A 23,429-nucleotide genomic window follows, 5' to 3' on the forward strand; every position below is an offset into this window, starting at 1 on the left:
ACATTTGCACGGCCATGAAGAAAGTATTTGCCAGCACGCAGAGTGACTATTTGCAGGGTATCAACTGTTTCGTCTTAACACTACTCTTGTAGGTGTTGCTGTTTTGTTGTTAAATATTTGTATTTTCCCCGGCTATCAGAGCAGGGAAAACAATCAGCGCCTGAACAAAGTTTGTGAAAAGTTTTGCCCGTTCACACGAGCTCCACCGCTCCGCCACACTGCCTCTCTGGCGCTCCGCCAAATGCCTCTCCCGCGCTCCGCCACACTGCCTCTCTGCCGATCCACCACAAACCTCTCCTGTCACACTCTCTGTCTCTCTGTCTGTCTCTCTCTGTTGTTGTATGTGATAGGATTTTTATGTAAAACATAATTGCAGATTAGTCGCTGCGGAAATGTGCAAATAGAACAAAGAACAAATAGGGAAAAGGGAAGCAAAAACTAAAAAAGAAAAAGCAAATCAAATTGTAATCGTTCTGTTTGCCGCTTAAAGAGGATTAAACATGAGTGAAAGAACGCCAGGGATGCCACAGCAGCAGTCCAGAGATAGTTTAAGCATTGCAGAGGGGTGTGAAGGGGGCAGGGACTATGAATGAAAGAGAGGCAAGCAGACTGCATGAGTGCCACTCGACAATTGCCGTATGAATGCGAATCCTGCAACTGCAACGGCAATGGCAACGGCAACTGGCTGTCAATTTGTTTGCCACTTTCTGCCACTCTCCAACACTGCCGCTGCTGCTGTGTTTCTGTTTCTCTTTTCGCCATCCGCTTTACCCCTTTTGAACGCCAAAGTACCCACTCATACACACACACACAAACGGACAAAAAGGATATTTTCAATTAATTAAGAGCTAAACGAAAAAGAAACCGAAGCCGCTGGGAGCTGCAGTTACCCTATCACATGACAGATAAATATTCGATTGCCATCTTTCACAGGTAAATTAATATATGTAAAAGAAATCTGTTGTTTACTGATACCAAAGTATCTGCCGAATGGAGATACTCTCTGCAAAGTGTAGAGCCCAGCAATTGGCATTCCCAAAAGGATGCTCGAGTCAGCCGCAAAAACGATTTTTAGATCGTCTGCTCAAGTCAAACAAAATATGGCTACAAAATTAATACGCAAAAGCCAGAGAGAGAGAGAGAGAGAGGGGAGAACTGGCAATGGCAAATGGCAATGCGTTTCGCCTATTTGCACAACAAATGAAGTTGAAAATGACTCTGGATTGGAGGAGTTCTCTGGGAAGTACCTGCGCCACACACACCAGCACCACCACCAGCCACACATTTCGTAGCAACCTTCTCCTGGGGCATCTCCAAATGGAAACGTAAATATTTGAGCTGCAATCGAGCTGCAACCCACAGTCCACTCCCCCCTTAACCCCCACCGCACTCAGCCATTGATTTGTTAAGCGTTTTGGTCCTGGCCAAAAATGCTCGAAATCGTCTTTATTGAAATGCAATTGGGAGAGAGATCTTTTGGTAAAAGCACAACAGAAAGGCCAAGCAAGAGGACATATTTATTAGCCAGAGAAAGGAGAGAGAGAAGACTGTGTAGAGTCCTTGGCAAAAGAGACTTTCCGAGTGTGGCAAACATTTTGGAGAAATTTGATAGCATCTTCGAGTTCTTAAGCAAACCCTTTGGCCCTGGCCTTTTGGGTTTCTGCTTGCAATCGTCATTTGAATATGCTTTCAATCAATTAAAGGCCAACTCCAACACCAATCTGCAGTCAGCTGCAGCTTGATTGTCAATTCAAATTGAGGCCCACCCATAATTGGGTAAGTGAAAGACTTTAACGTAAGCCTTTTCATTTTTGCAAGTGAAAGGCTTACCTTTCAATCAGTTGAATCTGCCTCAAGCCTACATTTTAACTACTTTAAGCCTCCGCTTTCAACCAGTTGAGTGTCGCTCTCTCGTACCATCCGGAAGCCGCTTAAATTCGATTCGAAATCGATGCCTCAACAAGGTTGCAAAATGTCAAATGCAAATGGAGCAGCCGCTGGCCCACAATGATAACTATAATTATTATATTCCCCCGAACCCTCCCCTCTATAAGCATGTCCTTGAGCCATGTGGCGACCTTATAAATTAGCTGCCAGGCGAGAAGTCAACCTGCAGCGGCGTACCGAGCATCCTAGCTGCTGTCTGCTGGCTCCTGGGTCCACGCTGCTGGACTAATGAACGAACGCGCACCACATAAACATAAATTATGGCCAGCCTCAGTGCAGTGCCTGCTGCTCTTGCCTTGCCCATCCTGCTGGAATCATCATCACAGCGCCTCTTACCCTGTTCGTGGTCGCCAAAACCCCGTTGCATATTTGCGCAGCATACTTTTGGGTGGCGGACTGCGGCGCGTTGCATACTTTTTGGCGCCGTTCGGTTTTATCCTGCAGTAAAAAGCATTTTTGGCACGCTCTCCCTCTCGTTTAGTTTTGTTTTCTTTATTTTATTTTCACTTGCTCTCATTCTCACTCTCTGTTTTAACCCTCTCTCTGTGTCTGTCTGTCTTTCTCGCTTTTACACATTTTTTGTTAATTTATTTTTGTAGTCTTTTTTTTATTCTTTCTTATGCATTCGTGTGTGGTGTGTGTGTTTGTGTGTTTTACTTAAAATAAATGTTACTCTTTAATCATAACAGATATATTCACAGTTTTGTGGGCATTTATGTGTGTGTGGTGTGTGTGTGTGTGTGTTTGTGTTCTGTATTCAAGTTAAACTAATATTTATTTATATTTATTTATATTTATATTAGTGTTGTATTTCCATATGCATTTATCAATAATCTCAATCAACTTTTTGAGTACGCCTGAAGGTATTTACAGTGTGTGTAATAAATAAACGCTAACCACTAGATTGGGATCTACAAATGATCTACACAATTGTAGAGTTTCCATTCAAAGAAATGCACTTTTTGTTGCTGCGACATCGTGGGGTGGGGGGCAAACTTAGAAACTAATCAATTATGTGCTACACTTAAAAACTCTCTAACAAAACTCAACGAAACTTAACTCAACGCTAGATATTGCACGATCGACAAGGGGGTTTTAGGGATTTGGGGTGGGTAAAGCAACTAACTCTCTTCCTCAACACTGGCACTAACTACAGCTGCTAGCCTACAGCCTTTAACTAGTGGCATTTGATATGCCCTATAACATGGTACGACCCTTTGGTAATACTCTTCTCCACTCTTCTCCACTCTTCTCCACTCTTCTCCACTGCCCCATACAAATATCTTCCTATATGCTAGGTGTAACATTTAGTTAGTTTTAGTACTCTCAAGTGGCGTAAACTGACTCTCAAAAGTATGCAACCGGGTGTGGAATTCTTGCTGTGTGTTTGCTTTTGTGCTTCAGGGGGAAACCTTAACTATTTTGCTCTCCTTCTTTGCTGTGTGTGTATAAACTTGGTTCTAGAATCTTGAACTTAACTGTAGTTGTGGCCTGGGCATTTATCTGCTGCTACGCCGGCTGCTGACCAGCAGCGCAGCCAGCGTCGTTGTTATTAGCAGCAGCAGCAGCAGACTGCTGCTCTGTTGCAGCACCCGAGGGGCAGCATTGCGCGAGTCGTCGTGACAGAGGCCTGGACTGCGGGTATAGTCCTCGCAGTATGTCTGCGAAAATAGAGAAAAGATCAAGTTTTTCCTATGCAGAGACCTTTCGCCACTCACCTTGGTCAAACTGTTGGCATATTTATCGACCAGCTCCCGCGTAAACTTGGCCGCCTCATTGCCACAGATTCTGCGGGCTGCCATCTCCGAGCAGTCCACGAGTTCGTTGATGGAGCTGCGAGGATATACAGCTATGAGAAGGAATACCCGGGAGAGTTTTATCTGTACGCACCAGCAAATCGTTTTGATGTTCTCATTGAGAGTGCCGTTTTCGGCATTCTCCTGATTCTTGTTGGGCTTCAGGAAGACCATCGTTTCCTTGTAGCGCGTGGCGCACACCTCAAACTCCTTCTTGGCCATCTCCGAGCAGGGCACATGCTTCAGGTACTCTACAGAGGGCATATCTCTAGCTAAAACAGATCTGTGGCGTAGGTTTTGGGCTGCGGCTTACCCTCCTGGAACTCTCCCTTGTTGCACAGATCGCGGATAAACTGGTTGGTGCCGTGGTAGAGCTTGTTGAACTGGTTCCTCTGCTGCAGGTCCATGCAGCGTCGCGTGTAACTCTGAATGCAGCGCACACCTTTCCGCAGCTCACTGAAAGATCGGATTGGATGGGATCGAAGATTATCTCTGGATCTGGATGGATGGGGGAAAACTTTTCCCTGGTTCACACACTTACTGGCAAAGTTTCTCCAGTTCCTCTCTTTTGGCGGGGCCAATCGAGAACTCTGGCGTTAAATGCAGCATTTCGAGTGGCTCCGCGCACTTGGTGAACTCCTCCTGGCCGCACTCCTCGGACCGTACCTCCACGACCAGCGCCAGCATCAGGACTGGAAATTCGAGCAGTGGGAAAAACAGCAGAGGGCGAGAGGAGTGCCAATGCCAGAGCGTGTTGGAGTGGGAGACAAATAAACAAACAGAAACATTGAAATAGTGCTCAAGTTGAAAGCTAAAAGGCAATCTGAGACTCTCGACCACCCCAGCGGGGCGGGAGGGGCTGTGGCACGGGCAGCAGCACGGGCTGCTGTGTGTGGCCCACACAGTCAAACAGTCAGTTGCAACAAAGTTGCAAATGTGCGTCAGGGGTAATAAAGTTAAGCGTAAGTGAAATTGGCATTTCATAAATTTTTTCGCCAACTTTTTGTATTCCGACATTTCATGCGAGAGATTCAATCTATTTGACGCAGAACTGACAGATCGGGTCGGGCTCTGACGTTAAGATAACCCATTCCGTCGGATGATTCTAGCTACATCTACGTTATGGAATCTAAGTTCACTCACCCGACATCCACAGCAGAGTCCAGCTCCAGTTGAAATTCCAACTGCAATGCATTCTCCCGCCGATTTGTTATTCGAGTATTGAATGGAATTGTTGCTGCACCGCAACTGGTTTTTCGTCATAGAAATAAATCAGAGAGGAGTGGGGAGAGTTGATGTTTAATATGCAAAATATTTATGACAAATTACAGCTTTGCGTCGCCTCAATGGTTTTAATATATTGTTGGCACAGTTCTCTCATTATTCATTATTAATACGTGGTGCTTGTATGTATTTCTTATATGAGACCGATCAACGAGACGCAGTACGAGAGAAGACTCTATCAACAAGTAAAACAGCCACAACAAAACCAAACAAAAAACCAGAAAGAAGACAAAAAATGTATCTAAAAATATTCTCGAAAAGCGAAAGCACAGCGTCAGAGGTTGTTTTGCTTTCGATCGGAGTGGTTCGTCTCTGTGGTCTGGGTCTGGGTCTGGGGGTTCCTTCTAATATTCTTTCTTTCGGGCTGACGGACGCTATTTGTACGAGTATTTTTACCCTTTTCTTTTCGCCAATTATTGCCGCAAATGTGGCGTGAACACAGGTTGAAATGTTGTTTCTGTTGGGGCAGATCCAACATATAAGTTTTTGAGCGGATTTAAATGATGACTAAATGTGCAGAGTGTTGTTCTAGATGTTATTGTTGATGTTTCATTGCCCAAACACAAATAATTTACATAAAATTGGTCAAGTTCTTGCTATGAAAATCAATTGAAAGCATTGTGCAAGTGCACTCACATAATTGATGCGCCCTCTGCTGCACTTTACTCTCATAAACTGCACTAAAATCAAGATGAGACACAAAAAATTAACAGAGAATCAGCAGCAAAATCAGTGTTGATTTTTAAATGTTGCCAATATGCTAAATTGTTTTTGTCTGTGTGGCATTTAAGTTATTATTTGCGATATGTAAATGCAAATAAATGTGCGAACGATGAAAGCCGCGACAGATGCATTTAATGCCCATAAATGCACAAGCAAACACCAAACCACCACCACACCGCCAATGCTCGTAAAAACACTTTTCAAATGCCTCGTTCAGAGGCGATTGATGGGAACAGCAAATACTCGCAGTCACACTTGCTCTGTGTCACAGGTCAGGGTTTTGGCCAATTGTGATGGCAAATCATAGACAAATACTCGAAATAACTGAAAGAGAATAAACGGAATGCAGGCAGTCCAAGTCGAGGGCTTAGATGCTCTTCCATATCAATATTTATGATGTCCAACAGTAAAGTTGTAATCCCATTAAATCGTCGGGATCGACGCTTTACAGAAGAATTTATGGAAATTGTGTACATAAAAGTCAAATTACTGAACATTAGTTGGTTTCGAACACAGAAAAGTTTAATTTAAACAAGTTTTTGAGCAAAACTTGTTTTTTTGATAGAGGCTAGTTATCATAGGAATAGACTGATCTATGGAATCGATTAGGTTTACTTTTTTTTTTATATTTATGCATTAATAAGTGGACAAAATCTCCATGATTATACGGCAAAAATAAAATGCAACGAAACGCCCTAAAACGTCATGGAAAAGTCAATCAAATTGACATTGTGTGCAAGCAAACAGACATTTATGTACCCACAAGTATGTACATACATCATTGTGCATTGTTTTGCACTTATAATTAATCAATTTCAGGTGCAACAGCACCAATACTAGCAACTAGCGAAGCAAGAACAATAGAAACAGCAACAACTAGAACACCCATATGAAGAAATTGCACACTTTTCCAAAGGGCCGCCGCCACTGATCGATCGATCGTATGATTTGCATGCATTTCTACTGCAGCTAGACTGTGTCCAGCTCTCCCGCTCTTTGGGCTACCCTCTCTTGTAACACTCTCTATCTCTCTCCGATCAGTACTTGCATGTCGCTGCCAGCTGTTACCCCCACACGTCTTGCAGAGCTTGGGAGACGTTCAATTGAGAAACGAAAACAAATCACTTAACGCACAAAGAGGAAACGAAAGAAGAGACGAGAACAAGAACAACTGTAATTCGGCTTTTGCTCTGCCTGCAGATCGCTGCGCAAAAGTTTGCCTTGAAGGTGGGGTGGTCTGTCTGTCTGTGTGGTGCAGTTTCTGACGCACGTGATGCAAGAATGCAGTCGGACGAGCCTCTCACTGGCAACATCATCATCGTCGTCGTGGGATCATGGGCTCGTATGCAAGATCGTCGCCCCTGTGCGAAATCAGGTTTTCTTCTTTCGTTTATTTATACATTTTTAATGATTTCGTTTGGCTTTTGATATGGCTCTGCTCTTAATTTATGTATTACTTGGAAGATTGGTAGATCGGCGCTCGCTGCACGAGAGACGAAACAGCGCCAGACGAGACGACGACACTTTCGAATGACAGGGGACAGCCGTGCGATGTGCGATGTGCGAAGCGATGCAATGGACAGAGCAGAGACGCAAGCGCGCCGCGTTGTTCACCGGGCGAGTAACAAAAACGTACTGTGCAGCGGCAGAGGTGGTAGCAGTAGCAGCGCCAAGACACTAAGCATACGACCAGACGACCAAGCAGCGACCCCAACGAAAAGCGGCAAACGCAACGAACAAATCACAAGCCGAACGCCCACAAAACTTCAAAGCCCCCGAACCGATGTGGCGCTCGGGTAGCAAATGTTGCTGAGGCTGCTGGGATGTTGCTGGGCAACATTCGGGCATGTTGCTGTGTAGTGCTGCGGGTGCACTTGAAATGCATGCAAATGGAACAACAGGTATTTCTTGGCCCGCCCTATCCAAATATCCGCCCAGCAAGTGTCCGCCCGTGAGGGGGGTTCGCCTCCTCACCTGCACAAGTGACACCTGTGGGAGCGGCCGCTGTTCCTAGGGCCTGCTTCCAGACCTTTATGATTGTTCGAGTGTCTGTCTGATTATCTTCCCAAGTGTCCGGCTATCCACCTGTCCGATTGTCCGCCTGCGTAGCAAGTGCAAAATGATAAGCAATTGGCAATTGGCTGATAGACGACTAATCCAGCAAACTGTTTCCATAAATTTGGTTCGATTTGTGGCGCCACTGGTTCTGTTTTTCTAGCTGAATCTATATTTGCCACTCAATTAATTTAATTCGGAGGAAACCCCGCTTGTAGATAAGATTATCTGGCAAAGAGTCCACTGGATCCACTGCACGTTTCCCAATCATTCTTTTTGTTCCTGTGAAATATTCATGTGTTGATATTTGTCGAGTGCCAACACAAGAGACAAGAGACACGACATTTCTCCTTCTCCTACACTCGACTACAGGTTCTCAAGTGTCGTTGATTTACACGTGTGTGCTTGTGTCTCTTGTTGTGTCACTCCCCTTTGTCCCGTTGTCCCTTTGTCCTTCTGTGGCTCGGTACTTCGATTGTTGCCAGAGTTTCTGTTTGTTCTATGCCAATTTAGCGGCTTGTTTGCATATTTACTGTACACACTGTCTAAATTAGGCGGAGATTTCCTTTCAGCCATGTCCTTGGCACCTTGTTTGCCCCCGGCCAATACTCGGCATGCCAAAAATGGAACAGCCCACTCTCTCCGCCCCCGTGGATAGATAGCGTGGGGTGTTGGTTCCAAGGAACTACTCCCACCCGAAGTGGATTCCGGAAATGCATTCAAAAGCGCAGACAAACTTGGAATTTCGAATCAGAGAAATAGTGTGGGGCCAGCAGTCAATTAGGAGCACAAATTCCATGGAGAATGTCGCCAGGAAAGCAGCAAAAGGCTAGCCAGCAGCGGGTTCAATGGAATTTCATATTTGTACAACGAAAGTGAAAGGTCAACTATTGCTACATTTCAGACGAATCATTTCTGTCTGTACTTTTAAGTTGTGGTTTACGTTCCATTCACCCCACATGAATCGGCGTAATAAATATTTGCATTAATCAATATGGTTCTTCAGCTTGATTTAAAGCCCTCATAGATTTAATTCAAACAAACTTTCTACAGGTACGAGTAGATCTGATAGAGGCGTAATTCACTGAAGAGGCCACTCGAGAGGCGAAGACTTATCAGGCCCATTTCCCTGTCTAGATTAGATACTCCACGGTTTATGTTTCTTGCGACGTGTTTCCCGTGATTTAAATGGAAATTTTAGGGGGTGAGCAAGTGCTTGTTCCATTTGGATTTCTGAGAATATTGAAACAGCGATGCGGTGTGCCATTCGCTCTTGAGTTCCATTTAATTTCAGGAGCCGCAAAAGGAATATATTTATGGCATTCTGCAGAAGCCCAACGAGAGATAATATCTCATGCTGCACCCTCCACACATATTCATCCCAATTATCCTAAATGATATGCGAGTCTGTTATTTTCGCAGTGCAACTCAATTAAATATCCCACTGGGGCAAATGGGTTTAAAAAATGAATGAAAGGGAGCAAAAAGTGGTGGCAGGCAGGTAAATAGCTTTAAGTGCTGCTCTGTGGGTTATTTTACACTTTTACACTTCCACTTCCAGTTTCATTTGGTTTCGTTTCGTTGCTGCTCCACTTTTGCATCCATAATTATCGGAACTTAACCCTCTTCTGGCCAGCAGCTAACAAAAGTTGTGCAACTGCAACTAGCAGCCACACTCGTGCATGTGTGTGCGAGTGTGTAGTGGTGGGGGTGGCGGGGTTTTTCTAGTCGAGGTCATTACCACGGCCCACATGCGTAGGGTCTCAGGACGAAGGACGAAGCACGAAGGCGTAAGCTTTAAGCCCTTGCTTATACGACAAACGAAAACAAAACTCGAGTTTATTTTATTTTCTTGGATCGGACATGGTGGCAGGGGTGGGAGATGGACTACAGCAGGAAGCCCATGGATCCAACACCTAGACACAACACACACACAAACACATTTGGCTATCGCGCATTAAGCGTAGCAACAACAACAACCAGAGCAAACAGGAGAAAAGGTTGGCCAATCGTGAGCGACGCTTTGAATACCCTAACAGGGCGATCGTTACAGGATCTACGGATCTGTTGGTTCAGTTAGATCTGTTAGCCAAGAGATTAGTTCAAACAGATTGCAAACTAAATATTAGAGTGGCTAACAATATGGTGAAAAGCATAATACCCCCGCCGGGAAAGCGAACAACAACGATGAAAGTGGCCCCCAAGTAGAGTGTGGTGTGGGGAGAGCAAAGAGAGTAGCAAAGAGAGTGGTCTACAGTGAGGGTAGGGGAGGGTAAGGAGGGTAGGTACCCTCTGGGGGGGTAACCCTCATTCACACTCTTTCGCATTCCTTCATGCTTTGGCTTTTGTTCCTCAACCCTCCGCCGCCTACCCCCGCCACCGCCCGCTGCTGCATTAGTTTGTGTTTGAACTTTGCAAGTTTTCGCCATCATCATTGTTGTAGTTGCTGCTGCTGCTGCTGTTGTTGTAATTGTTGGTGTTGCTTTTATGGTTCCTTGTTGTTGCTGTTGTTCCTTTTGTTGTTGGTGCTGCTGCTGCTGCTGCCGTACCCGTACTAAAGCCCCTCCCACGAACGCGCAACTGTTGATGTTTACATTTAGCGCTTGGATTTATGAACTCCGCATTCGGGGCACGTAGCATTTGGACAATTTAAAGTTTAGCCAACACACACACACACGCACATGCACACTCCTACTCACACTAACATAAGCAGACGCTTCAAATAGCCTAAAACGCAAGGAAACCCCACACCACTCCCCCGCAGCAGCCCGGCAGCCAGCCAAAGGTCAATCGTTCTTTGGCAAGGGTAAGGGTAAGGGCAAAGGTGGTGGCAGGACTAGGAACAAAGCACCAACTCTTCTCATAGCATTCGTACACTTCTTAAGCATTTACGCTTAGTTTAGTTTTATTTTCATTTATTTAGCCAGCAATGAAAGCAAAGGGATAACAAGTCGGGTTAATTAATGAATATCGCATGGGATGATAGAGAGAATAATGTGGGGGAACACTTAGTTAACAGACTGTTAAATCATAACAGTGAAGCAATCCTGCCTCAGTGGTTTCGAAAAACCATTACAGGCGGTGGTACATGTCAGAAAAGGACATTTATAAATTTCCAACTGAATCTTAAATGTACAAATGTACTTGTGTGCATTTATGTCATAGCCTTTTCAGAGTGTTGTATCTGCTTAAACATTTCTGCTAGTGTCTGATGTGAGGTGGTTGTCACCACTGCGCCCGTTTTTCATACCTTTAGTGGGTAGCTTTGTGTTAAGAGCTTACAGCTGCTAGCCTTAAAGCTGGTTGATATGAAACTTTATCAGGAACTGCAATAAGTTCAAAGAAATAAAATATTACATATGCATTTGCTGAGACCTTTGGCTGCCTCTGACCCTGTGGATTAATTGCACTTATCAATTATTTTTTTTGCACAACTAAAATTAATTATTTTGTCTACTAAAACTGTGCACTTTTGGTTTACTTTGGATGTTTTGGCTGAAAAAGAATTATTTTCTTGCAATTATTAGATATAAATAGTGAACAAACTTCAGTGTTTTATTTACTGCACTTCACTTTACAAGTGAACCTGAGAGTGCCAGCATTCAGGAAAGCGTGAAATATACTTTGACCACCGCACGGTGGATGTCGTAGGCCAGCCATTGCATGTCAATCAAATAATCACCCTCGGGAAAGGACAGAATGCGCGAGAATTGGTTATTGATGTGTTCGATGGTCAGCGTATCCACCACTAGATCATGCTATAAGAAGAAAATAAGTTTTGGAAGATGTACATATGTAAGAATCAACTCCCACTTACATTATACGGACACGAATGATTCATGTTGGAATAGTCTTTGAAGAAATCATAAAAAAATGCCACTATGGGAAAGGATTTTTGTTTTTTGTAGAATTTGCAGACATCCACAGTGAAATTGTAAAGAAATGGTCTATAACCATTAAATCGCTTGTACAGTCCGAAAATCAACTGAAATGCATAAATTGACAAACAAATTCACTTTGAATTCCATTTTACATGCTCACCGAAGCTCTGGTAACTGGTACTTTGAATAGTTTCACTTTCAGCGCTAAGTATTTGTGGCTTCGGTTCACCGACTTCAGATAACAATATTCAAAGTCGCAGAAATCCTTATCCGTGGAGTTGCACTTGAAGTTCGTGAACTCCGCTCGGCAAGCGATCTGCAAGTTGCTCTCTTAGTTTGTGGACAAATATTTTATGTTATTATTATCCTTACCTCTGCGACAAAGTAGCATATGACCAGCAGGTAAATTGTCAAACTGAGAGCAGAGCACATGATGCACATTGAACAAAGCTACGACGACTAAAAGTGGATTCAAATATTTTTAACATGTTTCGGGACTAATAGCGTTTTAATATTTGTACTTATATTTCCATTAATCGTTTTTCGAACTGAAATATTAATTTGTCACTTGCAGTTCCATGATTTAATCTAAATATAATACAAATAATACGAAGTCCACCCCGTTCCACACGACACAATCGACAGCTTGACGATGCTGCTGGATCAACTTGGACACTTTGGTGAGTGCTCATTGCTCTGTCATTGCTCTCACTCTCTCAATTAACACCTCAAACATGCTGTGTACCTCCATGTTCCGTACGGTAATACGTCATCAGGAACGTACAAGAATTGGCGACTTTGGATTGTGCTACGATTCGCTGTGATTCTACGCCTGTGAAGCGGCAAATCTCCCACGTCTTGGACTTCAAAGGGCAACTAACAACTGTGGTTCCCCATCTGCACTCCACCCCAGGAGAATGTTTGGTTTAATTGTCCAAAGTTTGCTATGCTAAATAAAGCAAATAATGCAAAACAAAATACTCGGGGGTAAATCCCATCTCCAATCGTTTCACACCATTTGCTGGGTGAAATTTACTTTTGTTTTCGCACTTTGTTTGTCCACGCTTGGCAGAGGCTTACCCGAAAACCCAGAGACAGATTTGCTTAAAAGACCAAGTGCGTCTCCAAATTCTCATCAGTTCGTTGTGAAATCTTGACCGAAACATGAAATCTGTGATCGCTTTGCTTGTGCTCTTGTTGGGCGTGGTTGGAGCACTTGCCGCTCCTCATGTGGTGGTTGTGCCGGTGCCAGTGGGTGTGCCCTATGCACGGCCGCCAGTATACTATCCGCACCATCATCATCACCATCACAGTCACCATTCGCCCGGATATGGCCACAACCATTATGGATGATGACGTGCCACTAGTTGCTGGATTAATGACTACACTTGCAGTGAACAGAATTTCATCAAATATGTATACATAAGTGTATAAGTTATGTAAATAGATAAACATATAACGTGAACTTCTGCTACAACAATTTGCTTTTTTATCAATGCTATTGCACTATGGATTCGTTTGAATATGGCATGTGCCATAAATCTTGGCTCTGCTTCGCCACGATTTTAGTACAAACAAGAATGTAGTACAAAGTTTACCGTTTACCGTTTACCGTTTACCGTTAAAGCTGTCCAAAAGCTCCCCCTGCCTCATAGGTACACACATTGCAGCAACGACCTTGAAGGCTGCAACAAGCGCAACAGCAACAACAACCAGCAGCGACAGCAGAGTAAGCTGCAAATCAATTCGGCCGGGGAAAATTCAATGTCAGGGGCGCAAGGCAAAAGCTTCTCGTGCAATTTGGACGGACGAACGGACGGACGGACGCTCGTCTGTATCCGTTGCATACTCCGAGGCGGGCAGCACATTACGCACACGTCGATGGTCAGTGGCAGTGCAACGTGCGATTTATTAGAGAAATAAATACAAAATATAAAGACAAATTTGTAGAACAACAAAATCGGAAACGGGCGCCAGTGAGCGGCTGAGCGAGCGAGCGGGTGAGCGTGCGAGAAAATTGCGACAGAGAAATGAGACAAATTTAGCCAAAACGAAGGAAGGAAAGAAAATTTGTTGGTCGCCAGAGCAAACTGTTGCTGCTGTTGCTGCTGCTGCGGCTGCTATCTCTTGGTGGCTGGGGCACTAGGGTGCTGGCTGCTGGTGGCAGTTTGTGTTTGATGGGTGACGGTGCCAAATGTTGATCATGACCGCGTAAAAATACGTATAAATATAATTAAAACCGAGAAGAAAACAGAAAACAATCGCACAGCAAACAAGTTTGAAACAAAAACTAAGGCGAAAATTGTGTAACGGCAGCAGCAAGATGAACAGAACGATATTGCACTGGAGCTACCTGAACTTCAGGGATGTGCCGATGGACCTGTTCCTGTACGAGGACCTGGAGGAGGTGTACCTCAAGGAGAACTTCATATCGGTGATACCCCAGTGGCTGCTGAGCATCACCACCCTCAAGTTTATCCATCTGGCGGGAAACAACCTCAGCGAGCTGCCCACAGACATCTACATGCTGGAGAACCTTGAGTTTCTCGATGTCTCCAACAACGAGCTGAAAGAGCTGCCGCCCACACTCGGCCTGCTGCTGCGCCTGCAGCAGCTGAATGTCTCCGGCAATCAGCTGACACAACTACCGTTAGGTGAGTGCTTACTGGAATGGCACACCGCTAGCCACTCCGTTAATTCGCTGAAGCCCTTGCAGAGATGAGCAGCTTGCGCAATTTGGAGCAGCTGAACATATCCAAGAACCGATTCCGCCGCCTACCCATACAGCTGAGCGAATGCGTGCGCCTCAACGAGCTCAATGTGAGCGACAATGAGACGCTGCTGCACATACCCGAGCGCATCGCTAACCTCCCCATGCTGCAGTCCCTGGCCGCCGATCGTAAGTACCGCAAAACCAAAGCAGAGAGACAGATAAGCAGTTCGTTCGGATCGTGTGTTCTCTCTTGCAGGCTGTGCTCTCATTTATTTGCCGGCTGCGCTCTCCAAGTTTATGAACCATGTGCGCATCTTTCACAACACGTCCATCAACTACTTGCCGATGATCTACGAGAAGTTCTATCAAAACTTCTACGACAATCGCCAGAGATTCACGCCCATGTGAGTCTATAACTCCTCCTTCTCCTCTATCTCTTATTTATCTTCTCTTTGCCTGCAGCTCCGTCAGCAGCAAGGGCCTGTTCTGGGTGCGGGAGTTGGAGACACGGAAACGCCTGCTGCTGCCAGTGGGCACGCGGCAGGTCTTTGAGGTGCCCTCCAAGGAGAACCGAATCTCACTCTACGACGACTGTCTGCACGCCATCCAAACGCTGAACCGGCAGGTGCCCGTCTACGAGAACACTGCGCTGCATCGCCTGCTACCCGAGCCCTACATGAGCTCCCAGATCAATAACGGCGCCATTGCCCGCTGCACGACTTCCCAGTGCTCGCGATGTTTGTACACTTCGTACTACTTCATGGTTGTCAAGAGGTGAGTGTGAACTGGGCTGAGCTGGGGGCCTGCGTCAATGTTTTTTTCTTTGAACCGAAACCGGTCCAGTGCGGATTGGGGCCATTGTTCTGTATCTGTATCTGAAGCATAATTTTCCCTTCTTCTTGAAAGATTTGGCAGCTCGTCGAAGCAGCTCTTCACATGTAACTTTTGCACCAATCGCTGTGCCAATCTGTGGCTAGCCAGCAACAGCCGAAGGTACTACCAACTACCCTGGAGAGTGTCCGACGATGACGACGAAGATGTCGATAATGCTGTCAAGCACTAAAGGAAAGGAGCCAACCGCCTAAATGTTGTACAAATGCACTCATCATACACGTAGAATTGTTTTAGTTACTCTCGTACCTCTAGTTAGTTGTGTAAATGTCGTGTACTACTACTACTACTGGCAACCAGCGCCAACAAACACGTAACACTAAGCTTAAACGAAACTCTGCACTGGGCCACGCTCGTGCAGGTGGATAAAGTCATCGAGGAGACAGTGCGACGCCTGTGGATAGGCGCGGCGACAGTCCACTCCATGCCGACCCATTTTATACGCATCCCGATATCGTTCGTCCAGCGTTCGATGGGGTCTAAGATGGATAACGCATTATGAACTGTCTATAAGTGGGCTGTGTACCTCCGCTTACCTCAGCAATCTGTGCAACAGCTGCGCATAGAGGCCGCTGTGCTCGTGCACTTGTCCATTCTCGCAGATCAGACGTTCCAGGCAGGCGGTGCCATTCTGCCCAATCTGCGACATGTAATTCTCGGCGAACTTGAACAGCAAAAGCTGCGGCTCATCCAGCACAGGCGGAGGTGGTGGAGCTGGAGCAGGGCCCTTTAGCTGGCGTGCACTGTTCCAAAGGTTCCACCAGTATATGGGTGTCTGCGGCTCATTGAATTGGTAATGGAAATTCATTAGCCAGACCAGCTGCCGCCAGGCCTTCTTCTCCTCAAAGGGCACTGGAAAGGCGCAGCCAGTGACGAGCTGTAAAGGAAAATAAGAATTAAATTATTGATGTTACAGCCTGTTAGAATATTCCATTGATAGTAGACCTTGACCACTCCTCCATTCTGGTATATCAAAAAGCGTTTTTGTCTTCTGTGATGATGCCAGGATGTGAGATTGGCGCTCATGGCTTGCGCTCCTTCCACAGCCAGCAAAAGCAACGAAAGAATCAGTCTATAAGGAAGGTTAAGCAATTAATTTTCATCCATCTGTGGACTCTGTGGACTCAACTCACATGAGATTCATTCTGCCGCTGGTTTGTGCTGTTCGCTTGAGCTCTGGACAGCTTATAGATCTCTTCGAACTTACGACAACTTCTGGAAAGAAATGTAAAAGAGAAAGATCGTAGATGGAGAAGGTGAGAAAAAGCACGTGCTGTCGGTGGCTGTCGTTGGGCTTCCTGCTTCAGCATGTCAGACTAATTAGCAGAGACGGAGCCCAACGTCTGCACCGAAAGTAATTAGAGGCCAGAACTTGTTGTCCATCAGACAGTGTTGGACAGCCGCTGGATAAGTGGATGCGTGAATCAACCCACAGGTGGGTCTGGCACTCGAGCAACTCACCACCGAAAAACTCTTTTAGATCTCCTTGTAACAAATTGTGATGTGTGTTTACGTCCGGTTAAAAACAATAACTTGAATTAATAGTCGAAACTTAGCCAAAACTAAATGTTAATCAACGAAAATTTATATGAATGTTTATATATATTGCAATAAATGTGTGTTTACTGCTTGTCCCCCAGATGCTTAGTAAATAAATGACTTTGGTTCGCAAACGAATCGATGTGAAGGAATGGGATCCATCTCCATAGATACATAAATTCAGTGAGGCGCTGCCATGACAAGACAGCCCTCCTCCGCATTGCCATAGCATTTGTTTGTTCCATTTATCGCATGGCAGTGGAGAAATGTCGAAACATAATCCAATCACAGCTGCCTAGCTAGATCTTTCGTTACCTTTTCGACACAAATGTAACCAGAAGATTTCGCTAAGCAAAATTCTCGAAATTTCAAGTGTGGATTAAACCCATAAAAGTGATCAAAATTATGCTGCGGCTACCAGGAATGCCACTGCTGCCGGGTGCACAGTTCTATGATGTGAGTAGAAAGTACCTCACAGATTCGATTCCCTGATAATCCTTCTCCCTGCAGTACGGCAAGCGTCGCCATCCGCGACAGCAGACGCTGATGCACTATCAGGGCATACAGATGCTCTCCGATCGCCGTGAGCCGGAGCTGGTGGAGCCCAATGGCATTGTGGCGGATCCCAAGTGTCCGCCAGTGCCCGCACAAATCAACACGCTGTGGGCACCGAAGGTCACCACGAAGCTGCCACCCTGGCTGGCGTATGACAAGCAGGTGCTCTGCTTCAATGCCTACTTCAAGGAGAACCTCACCGAGATCTACCACGCCCCCTACCAGGTGCGCAAGGTCAGGATCTACTTCTACCTGGAGGACGGCACCATGCAGATCACCGAGCCGAAGGTGGAGAATTCGGGCATACCGCAGGGCTGTCTGGTGCATCGCCAGCGCATACCCAAGGCACCGCCCAGGGATCGCGAGTTCATCTCCATCTTTGACCTCAACGTGGACACGGATGTGCAGATCTTCGATCGCGTCTATCGCATCAGCGGCTGTGACATCTTCACCAGACAATTCCTCAATCGAGCTGGCATTTATGTGCCCGAAACGCAGCAGGAACCAAAGTAACTAATGCACTCGCATTCGAGTTCAATTAGTGACTAATTCCAGATATGTTTCTGTTCCAGTGATCCCACCACGGAGATACGCAAACGCTCTGGTCTGAAGCAAACACTTGGCGTCAGCAGTGCCCTGCCCAAGCGGCACTCCTTTGCCCAGTTCCTGGAGTTTGATAGGCGCGTGCTCAAGTTCTATGGCTACTGGAATGATCGCAGCGAGTTTGGGGACGTGCGTAAGCTGGAGATCTGCTACTATCTGGCCGATGACACCATAGACATCAAGGAGAAGTTCCCACGAAACTCGGGTCGCGAGGGGCCCAGCACTTTCCTGAAGCGAGGCAAGCTGCCCAAGGAGTTCTCTGGATTGGCGCAGCCGGGCCAACAGACTTCGGTGACGCTGCTCAATGTGCTGGGCTCCAACATGCGGGATGTGCGCTACGTGGCCGATCCACTGAACACGGGCCAGAAGCCGGTGCACCACTACACGGACCAGGATCTGCAGATTGGCGCCGTGCTGAATGTGTTCGGACGCGCTGTGGTACTCACAGGATGCGATCAGTTCACCCAGAGCTACTACAAAGAGAAGGTGGGTGGCCGAGGCCGGGACTCACGCCACAGCAATTAACACTTGAACTCATTTGCAGTACGGCATCGAGGACTTCACACCGCAGTCCGTTCCAGAACGAAGTGATGTGCGTCCGCACACCCAGGGCGGCGGTGCAGTGCGTCGCCTGCCGCCCTACAACGGTTGGGGCAGCTACGAGGACTCTGAGGGCAACTGCATCACCGTTGAACCGAAGCCACCGCAGGCGGACTTCAAGAAGCTGATCAAGTACGATGGCTGCATCCTACGCTTCGGCGCCAGACTGGTCTCCGCCATACGCGACAACTGCGAGCGAGTCTTCATCATCAGCTACTTCCTGGCGGACGACACGCTGCAGGTCTATGAATCCTCGCGGCGCAACTCTGGCTTCGTGGGCGGTGAGTTCCTCAAGCGGGCACGCGTTGCGCTGCCGGGACAGGAGAAGTTCAGCTCCGCACGACCCGAGTACTTTCGAGCCAATGACTTTTACATTGGACGCACTCTCAGCTTGAAGGATCACATCTTTCACATCAATTCAGCGGATGAATTTACACTGCTGTACATGGAACAGCATCCCAGCGAGGTGAGTGCAGGGTCGCCATGGTGTTCGGGCTCTCCCTTGATCCCCCACTTGATTCCTCTTGCAGTTCCCTGTAGCCGACATTCGTGCCATTATGCAAAAGATTCGCACTGCCGTGCGTCCCGAGTACAAGCAATTTGTGCTGCGCTGCAAGCCCGATGGCAATCTTGGGGACTTTGCCACCATTGACTTTGACACCATGCGTTCCACGCTGCTGTCGTACCTGTCGAAGGAGTGCCTGCTGAACCATGAAATAGTGACCGTGTGCCGCTACTTCTCGGCTGAGCAGGCAATGCCTCCCAGTTGCGACAGGAACAGGGTGCGTGCCGCTGCCCAGCTGGAGCTGAAGCGAGCTCTGTGGAACAATGTGGAGGAGCTGTCGGAGCACTTGAGCCACATCAATCCAACCTCCAAGCCGTACATCAGTGAGGCGCAGGTAAGATCGACTCTGCGGGGCTGCCGGCTGCCGTTCAGCTTGGAGCTGGTGGAGGACATATTGCAGGTGCTGCAGCGCAATGGGCAGGGCGAGATCGAAGTGCGCGACATTCTCGGATTCTTCAGCATGCGAAGCGACCAAGTGCCAGACATTGCCCCGCTGAACATCGCCTTTGAGCTGTGCCCCAAGCTGCCATTCCTACACAAGGGCCGCCTGGTGGACTTCACCTGGTTCCTGGACTTTTTGGGCCTCGAGGAGGAACTCAAGCGGGCCAATCAGTGAGGTGTGTCCATGCGACGTTTCGGTGTTATCAAAATTGCATGTATATACAGAAAAAATTCGTGGCAATAAAATTTTCGGAATGGTGAAATCTGTGCTTAAGACCTAGACGATTGTATCCTACAGTTTGGACTCTGTGAGCCAGTTGAAAGACTGCGGCTTGCGGTCCGACGATGGACTGATGGCCACATTGATAATGGTGGGCCTGTCCGTCAGCTGGTTGGCCGCCTTGATGGCCGTCTGCAGCTGCTCGATCTCCGTGCAGAAGTAGCCCTGCATGCCGAACATTTTCATCATTTCCTCGTAACGCACTTGAACCCCCAGTGCCGAAGGTGGTGTGCTGAAGTAGAAGATTAGATTAGCATTGAGTACAACCCCGATAAGATCTTCTCGTCTTTCAACTCACATTTGGGTTAGATCGCCCTCGCTGCGAATGGCCTCAAAGGTGTCCTTGTCGAAGCCTCCGTAGATGCCATTGTTATTGACAATCACAATGGTCACTGGCAGCTTGTACCTCACCATCGTCTCGATTTCCATGCCCGAGAAGCCAAAGGCGCTGTCACCCTCAACGCAGAGCACTCGCTTGCCGGGCGCAAAGTCGCGGCAGAACAGGGCGGCGGCCACAGCAAAGCCCGGACCCACACCCATGGTGCCGAAGGTGCCAGCGTCCAGGCGATGACGTGGCTGCTCGTTCAGGAGCATGGAGCGTCCAATGTCCATGGTATTGGCACCCTCGCTGACGATGATCGTGTCCTTGGGCAGCAGCTCCCGCAAGTGATGGAAGACAGCGTAGTAGTTGAGCGGCGTCGAGGTATTCAGCGACATCTGCTGCACTGTGTCCTTGTTCTGCTTGCACTTGACGGCCAGCTGCTTCCACCAGTCCTGCTCGTAGCCGAACCGGAAGTTCACGGCGTTCATCTGCTCGAACAGCTGCTCGGCGAAGGGACGAATGTCCGACTGAATGGCCACCGACGAGATCACCGAGTTGTGCAGCTCCTCGGGACAAATGTCCACCTGAATGAACTTCACATCCTTGTCGTAGCGAGGCGAGCGTCCAAAGTGCAGAATCCAATTGAGGCGAGCGCCCAGCAGCAAGACCACATCCGCCTTCTGCAGGGCCAGGGTACGGGCGGACGAGACGCACTGTGGAGCCGTGTCAGAGACCACGCCCTTGCCCATGGGTGTGGGCAGGAAGGGCAGATTTGTGTTCTCAATGAAATGCCTCAGCGTATTCTCTGCGTGAGCGTAGGCACTGCCCTTGCCAATGATGACCAGCGGGCGCTTGGCCTGTCGCAGAAGGCGGGCCGCGGCAATCACATCATCGTGCGGTGGATAGGCCATGGGGGGAGCTGGGTGGGCCAGCGCCTTGTAGATGCGGGCCTCGGGGGCCTTCGATTGCAAAATATTGCCGGGGAAATCCAAATAGGCCACTCCGGGACGTCCATAGGTGGCATAACGCACTGCCTTCTCCACGTGCAGGGGGATGAGGGCAGCGGTGGGTGGACGAGCTGCATACTTGCAGTACGGACGGGAGAGCTCCACCTGCGGGCACTCCTGGAAGCCGCCGATTCCTTCATGATCCTGATTTGTGGCTCCGCCAATGACGATCAGAGGCCAGCAATTGACCTGCGCATTGGCCATGCCACCTAACCAAAGCAGTGTGTGCATATGAGTGATTAGCTAAATTCCCAAGATGAACTTCTCTGTTTTCCGTACCTGTCACGTGCAGCAGTCCCGGTCCAGATACAACCAAACAGACGCCCGGCTTGCCCGTGAGGTAGCCAATGGCTTGAGCTGCATAGCAGGCGGCCTGCTCATTCCGCATTCCGATGTACTTCAGCCCAGCGGCCTGGAAGGCCATCGACAGCTCGATGACGGGTATGCCAATGATACCAAACACATAGTCCACTCCCTGTTGACAAAAAGCAGTGATAGATGGTTTGATGGGATGAGTTCAAAGTTCAAGGATTGAGTTAACATTTCCTCCCCTTGAGTTTTTAAATGCAAACACAAATATTTATCACTTCACTCCCCTCGAAAATATTACAGTACAATTCGTGCTCCAATTTGTGTGCCTACATTCGATTCTTAACCAAAAATGCAAACACGTTTTCAAGTGAATTGTTTGGAATCCGGTTGAGGGTTTATTGATTTTAATCTGGGGCCCCCAGGGAGATTATCGTAGGTGTTTGCACCAGCTCGTTAGCTTGGTTCGTATGCGCAAACCTTTGGAACATTGTCTTTATCAAAAATCCGTTTGACTTTTATTAACAAGAATAATCAGGTAGCGAGAACAACAACTACTTCGTGTTTTTGAACTTTGCACAACAAACAGGTGCTAGATAAGACTCCATTGTTCTTGCTGCTGCCATTTGCAGTGGACCGACCCGGACCGACACCGACCCTCGGCTATTTTAATCAACGTCCATGGGTTAGCCATCTTAGATATGCCAACATGGAGATTGCACATTTTCAGCCCGCATTGATATTGCAACGCAGAAAATGCATCCCAGACGTTGCGGGGGCTCTTACCTGTTGCTTCAGCGATTCCGCAATAATCTGCACTGCTTCAACGTCTGCCATTTTGTGTGCGTTTTGTTGTTATTGTGCTAAAAATGTATCAGGCGCCGCCGCGTTACTTTGCGAACTGGGCTAAAAATTAGTTAAACAAATTAAAATATAGTCGTCGGGACGGAACGCGGTGACCGCAAGCCGAGAGACCATATAATACCAAAAACAGATAGACCGAAAAAATACCAGGTAGCGGCTCGGTGTGACCAGAGGCCAGTTGGAATTTGTTTATATTCTATTTCTGTTCAATGTGTTATTTTTGGCTATATTTTTACTAATTGGCGGCTAATGTAGTAGTGAAATGAGTAGGATGTACGAATACGGGACCGCCCATATTGGATTGCATGTACGAATGTATATATTTGATCGAGCACATAACATAACAGTAGATCGAAATATTTCGACAAAGTGGCGGCAATTTGGGATGCGCATGCTTCGATGCTGGAAACCGGGGCAGGGTTAATTGGTTTGTATTCTGTCCGTTTACATTACATATAAACATTTAAATATCGTTTGCAAATATAAAAAAATAACAGATAACGCCAGCAGGCAGCATTTATTGTAAAAGCAGTTGTTCAAGTTTCATGGCAGCAGATTACGGTGTCATAGCAGCCAGCTTCGAGTTGCATGGCAGCCCAATACAATTTCTGCCTCATAACTTGAGGATCACCCAATTGGCGTCCCCCTAATCACAAGAACGAGTAGAAACAAAATTCACTGAACTATCTTATGTTACGAACCATTTTTTAATAACATTAAACACATTAGTGGCAAGACTATGTTAATAAGATTAAAGCGTTAAAATAAGATATGAAAATAAGGTTAAAATAGCTCAGCGAGTAGATAATTCAAATTGTGCAGACACTTTTCCAATCACGATATTGTGTAGAGATAAGCTGTTCGGACTTTAAAATACAATTGTGCACTTGGATATATTAATAGTTAATCAGATAATATGGACTTATTTTGTGTTCTGTTCTATAGAAATCTCCAGATTATCGCGGCAGGAAATTTGAAATTTATTTTCAAGACTGTATTTTGACACACAAAATATGTACCCGACATTGTAGAGCCCTGGCATTAATTATCATTA

The 23,429-nt window shown here is 46.8% G+C and overlaps 5 protein-coding genes across 6 annotated transcripts; 2 read left to right on the forward strand and 3 right to left on the reverse strand.

The window, feature by feature from the left end:
* Positions 1-3,276: 3,276 nt before the first annotated feature.
* Positions 3,277-7,434, reverse strand: LOC117891296. Its single transcript, XM_034796702.1, has 7 exons — positions 7,208-7,434; positions 4,887-4,991; positions 4,285-4,435; positions 4,057-4,199; positions 3,838-3,994; positions 3,666-3,780; positions 3,277-3,608 (listed from the first exon to the last, which is right to left on the reverse strand). Exons 2-7 carry the CDS (start codon positions 4,936-4,938, stop codon positions 3,447-3,449), a joined length of 780 nt encoding a protein of 259 aa, XP_034652593.1. The 5' UTR covers positions 4,939-4,991; positions 7,208-7,434; the 3' UTR covers positions 3,277-3,446.
* Positions 7,435-13,558: 6,124 nt separating this feature from the next.
* Positions 13,559-15,608, forward strand: LOC117891295 (leucine-rich repeat and death domain-containing protein 1). The gene is made up of 5 exons (XM_034796700.1): positions 13,559-14,340; positions 14,403-14,585; positions 14,656-14,803; positions 14,862-15,173; positions 15,306-15,608. The coding sequence occupies exons 1-5, from the start codon at positions 14,010-14,012 to the stop codon at positions 15,460-15,462; spliced, it is 1,131 nt and encodes a 376-aa protein (XP_034652591.1). The 5' UTR covers positions 13,559-14,009; the 3' UTR covers positions 15,463-15,608.
* Positions 15,594-16,996, reverse strand: LOC117891297. 2 transcript variants are annotated; one of them, XM_034796704.1, is made up of 5 exons: positions 16,752-16,996; positions 16,424-16,505; positions 16,236-16,362; positions 15,827-16,167; positions 15,594-15,769 (listed from the first exon to the last, which is right to left on the reverse strand). In XM_034796704.1, the coding sequence occupies exons 2-5, from the start codon at positions 16,432-16,434 to the stop codon at positions 15,616-15,618; spliced, it is 633 nt and encodes a 210-aa protein (XP_034652595.1). In that variant the 5' UTR covers positions 16,435-16,505; positions 16,752-16,996; the 3' UTR covers positions 15,594-15,615. The 2 variants fall into 2 exon arrangements, with proteins under 2 accessions (XP_034652595.1, XP_034652594.1); XM_034796703.1 differs by lacking the exon at positions 16,752-16,996 and having other exon boundaries at positions 16,424-16,744.
* A 138-nt stretch (positions 16,997-17,134) lies between these two features.
* On the forward strand, positions 17,135-19,873 carry LOC117891291 (EF-hand domain-containing family member C2). Its single transcript, XM_034796684.1, has 5 exons — positions 17,135-17,285; positions 17,340-17,893; positions 17,957-18,473; positions 18,532-19,053; positions 19,118-19,873. The coding sequence occupies exons 1-5, from the start codon at positions 17,235-17,237 to the stop codon at positions 19,766-19,768; spliced, it is 2,295 nt and encodes a 764-aa protein (XP_034652575.1). The 5' UTR covers positions 17,135-17,234; the 3' UTR covers positions 19,769-19,873.
* Positions 19,786-22,348, reverse strand: LOC117891293 (2-hydroxyacyl-CoA lyase 1). Its single transcript, XM_034796698.1, has 4 exons — positions 22,298-22,348; positions 21,482-21,677; positions 20,172-21,411; positions 19,786-20,105 (listed from the first exon to the last, which is right to left on the reverse strand). Exons 1-4 carry the CDS (start codon positions 22,346-22,348, stop codon positions 19,886-19,888), a joined length of 1,707 nt encoding a protein of 568 aa, XP_034652589.1. The 3' UTR covers positions 19,786-19,885.
* Positions 22,349-23,429: the final 1,081 nt, after the last annotated feature.

Source organism: Drosophila subobscura, chromosome E (genome assembly GCF_008121235.1).
Source record: "Drosophila subobscura isolate 14011-0131.10 chromosome E, UCBerk_Dsub_1.0, whole genome shotgun sequence".
Classification (NCBI taxonomy): Eukaryota; Metazoa; Arthropoda; class Insecta; order Diptera; family Drosophilidae; genus Drosophila; species Drosophila subobscura.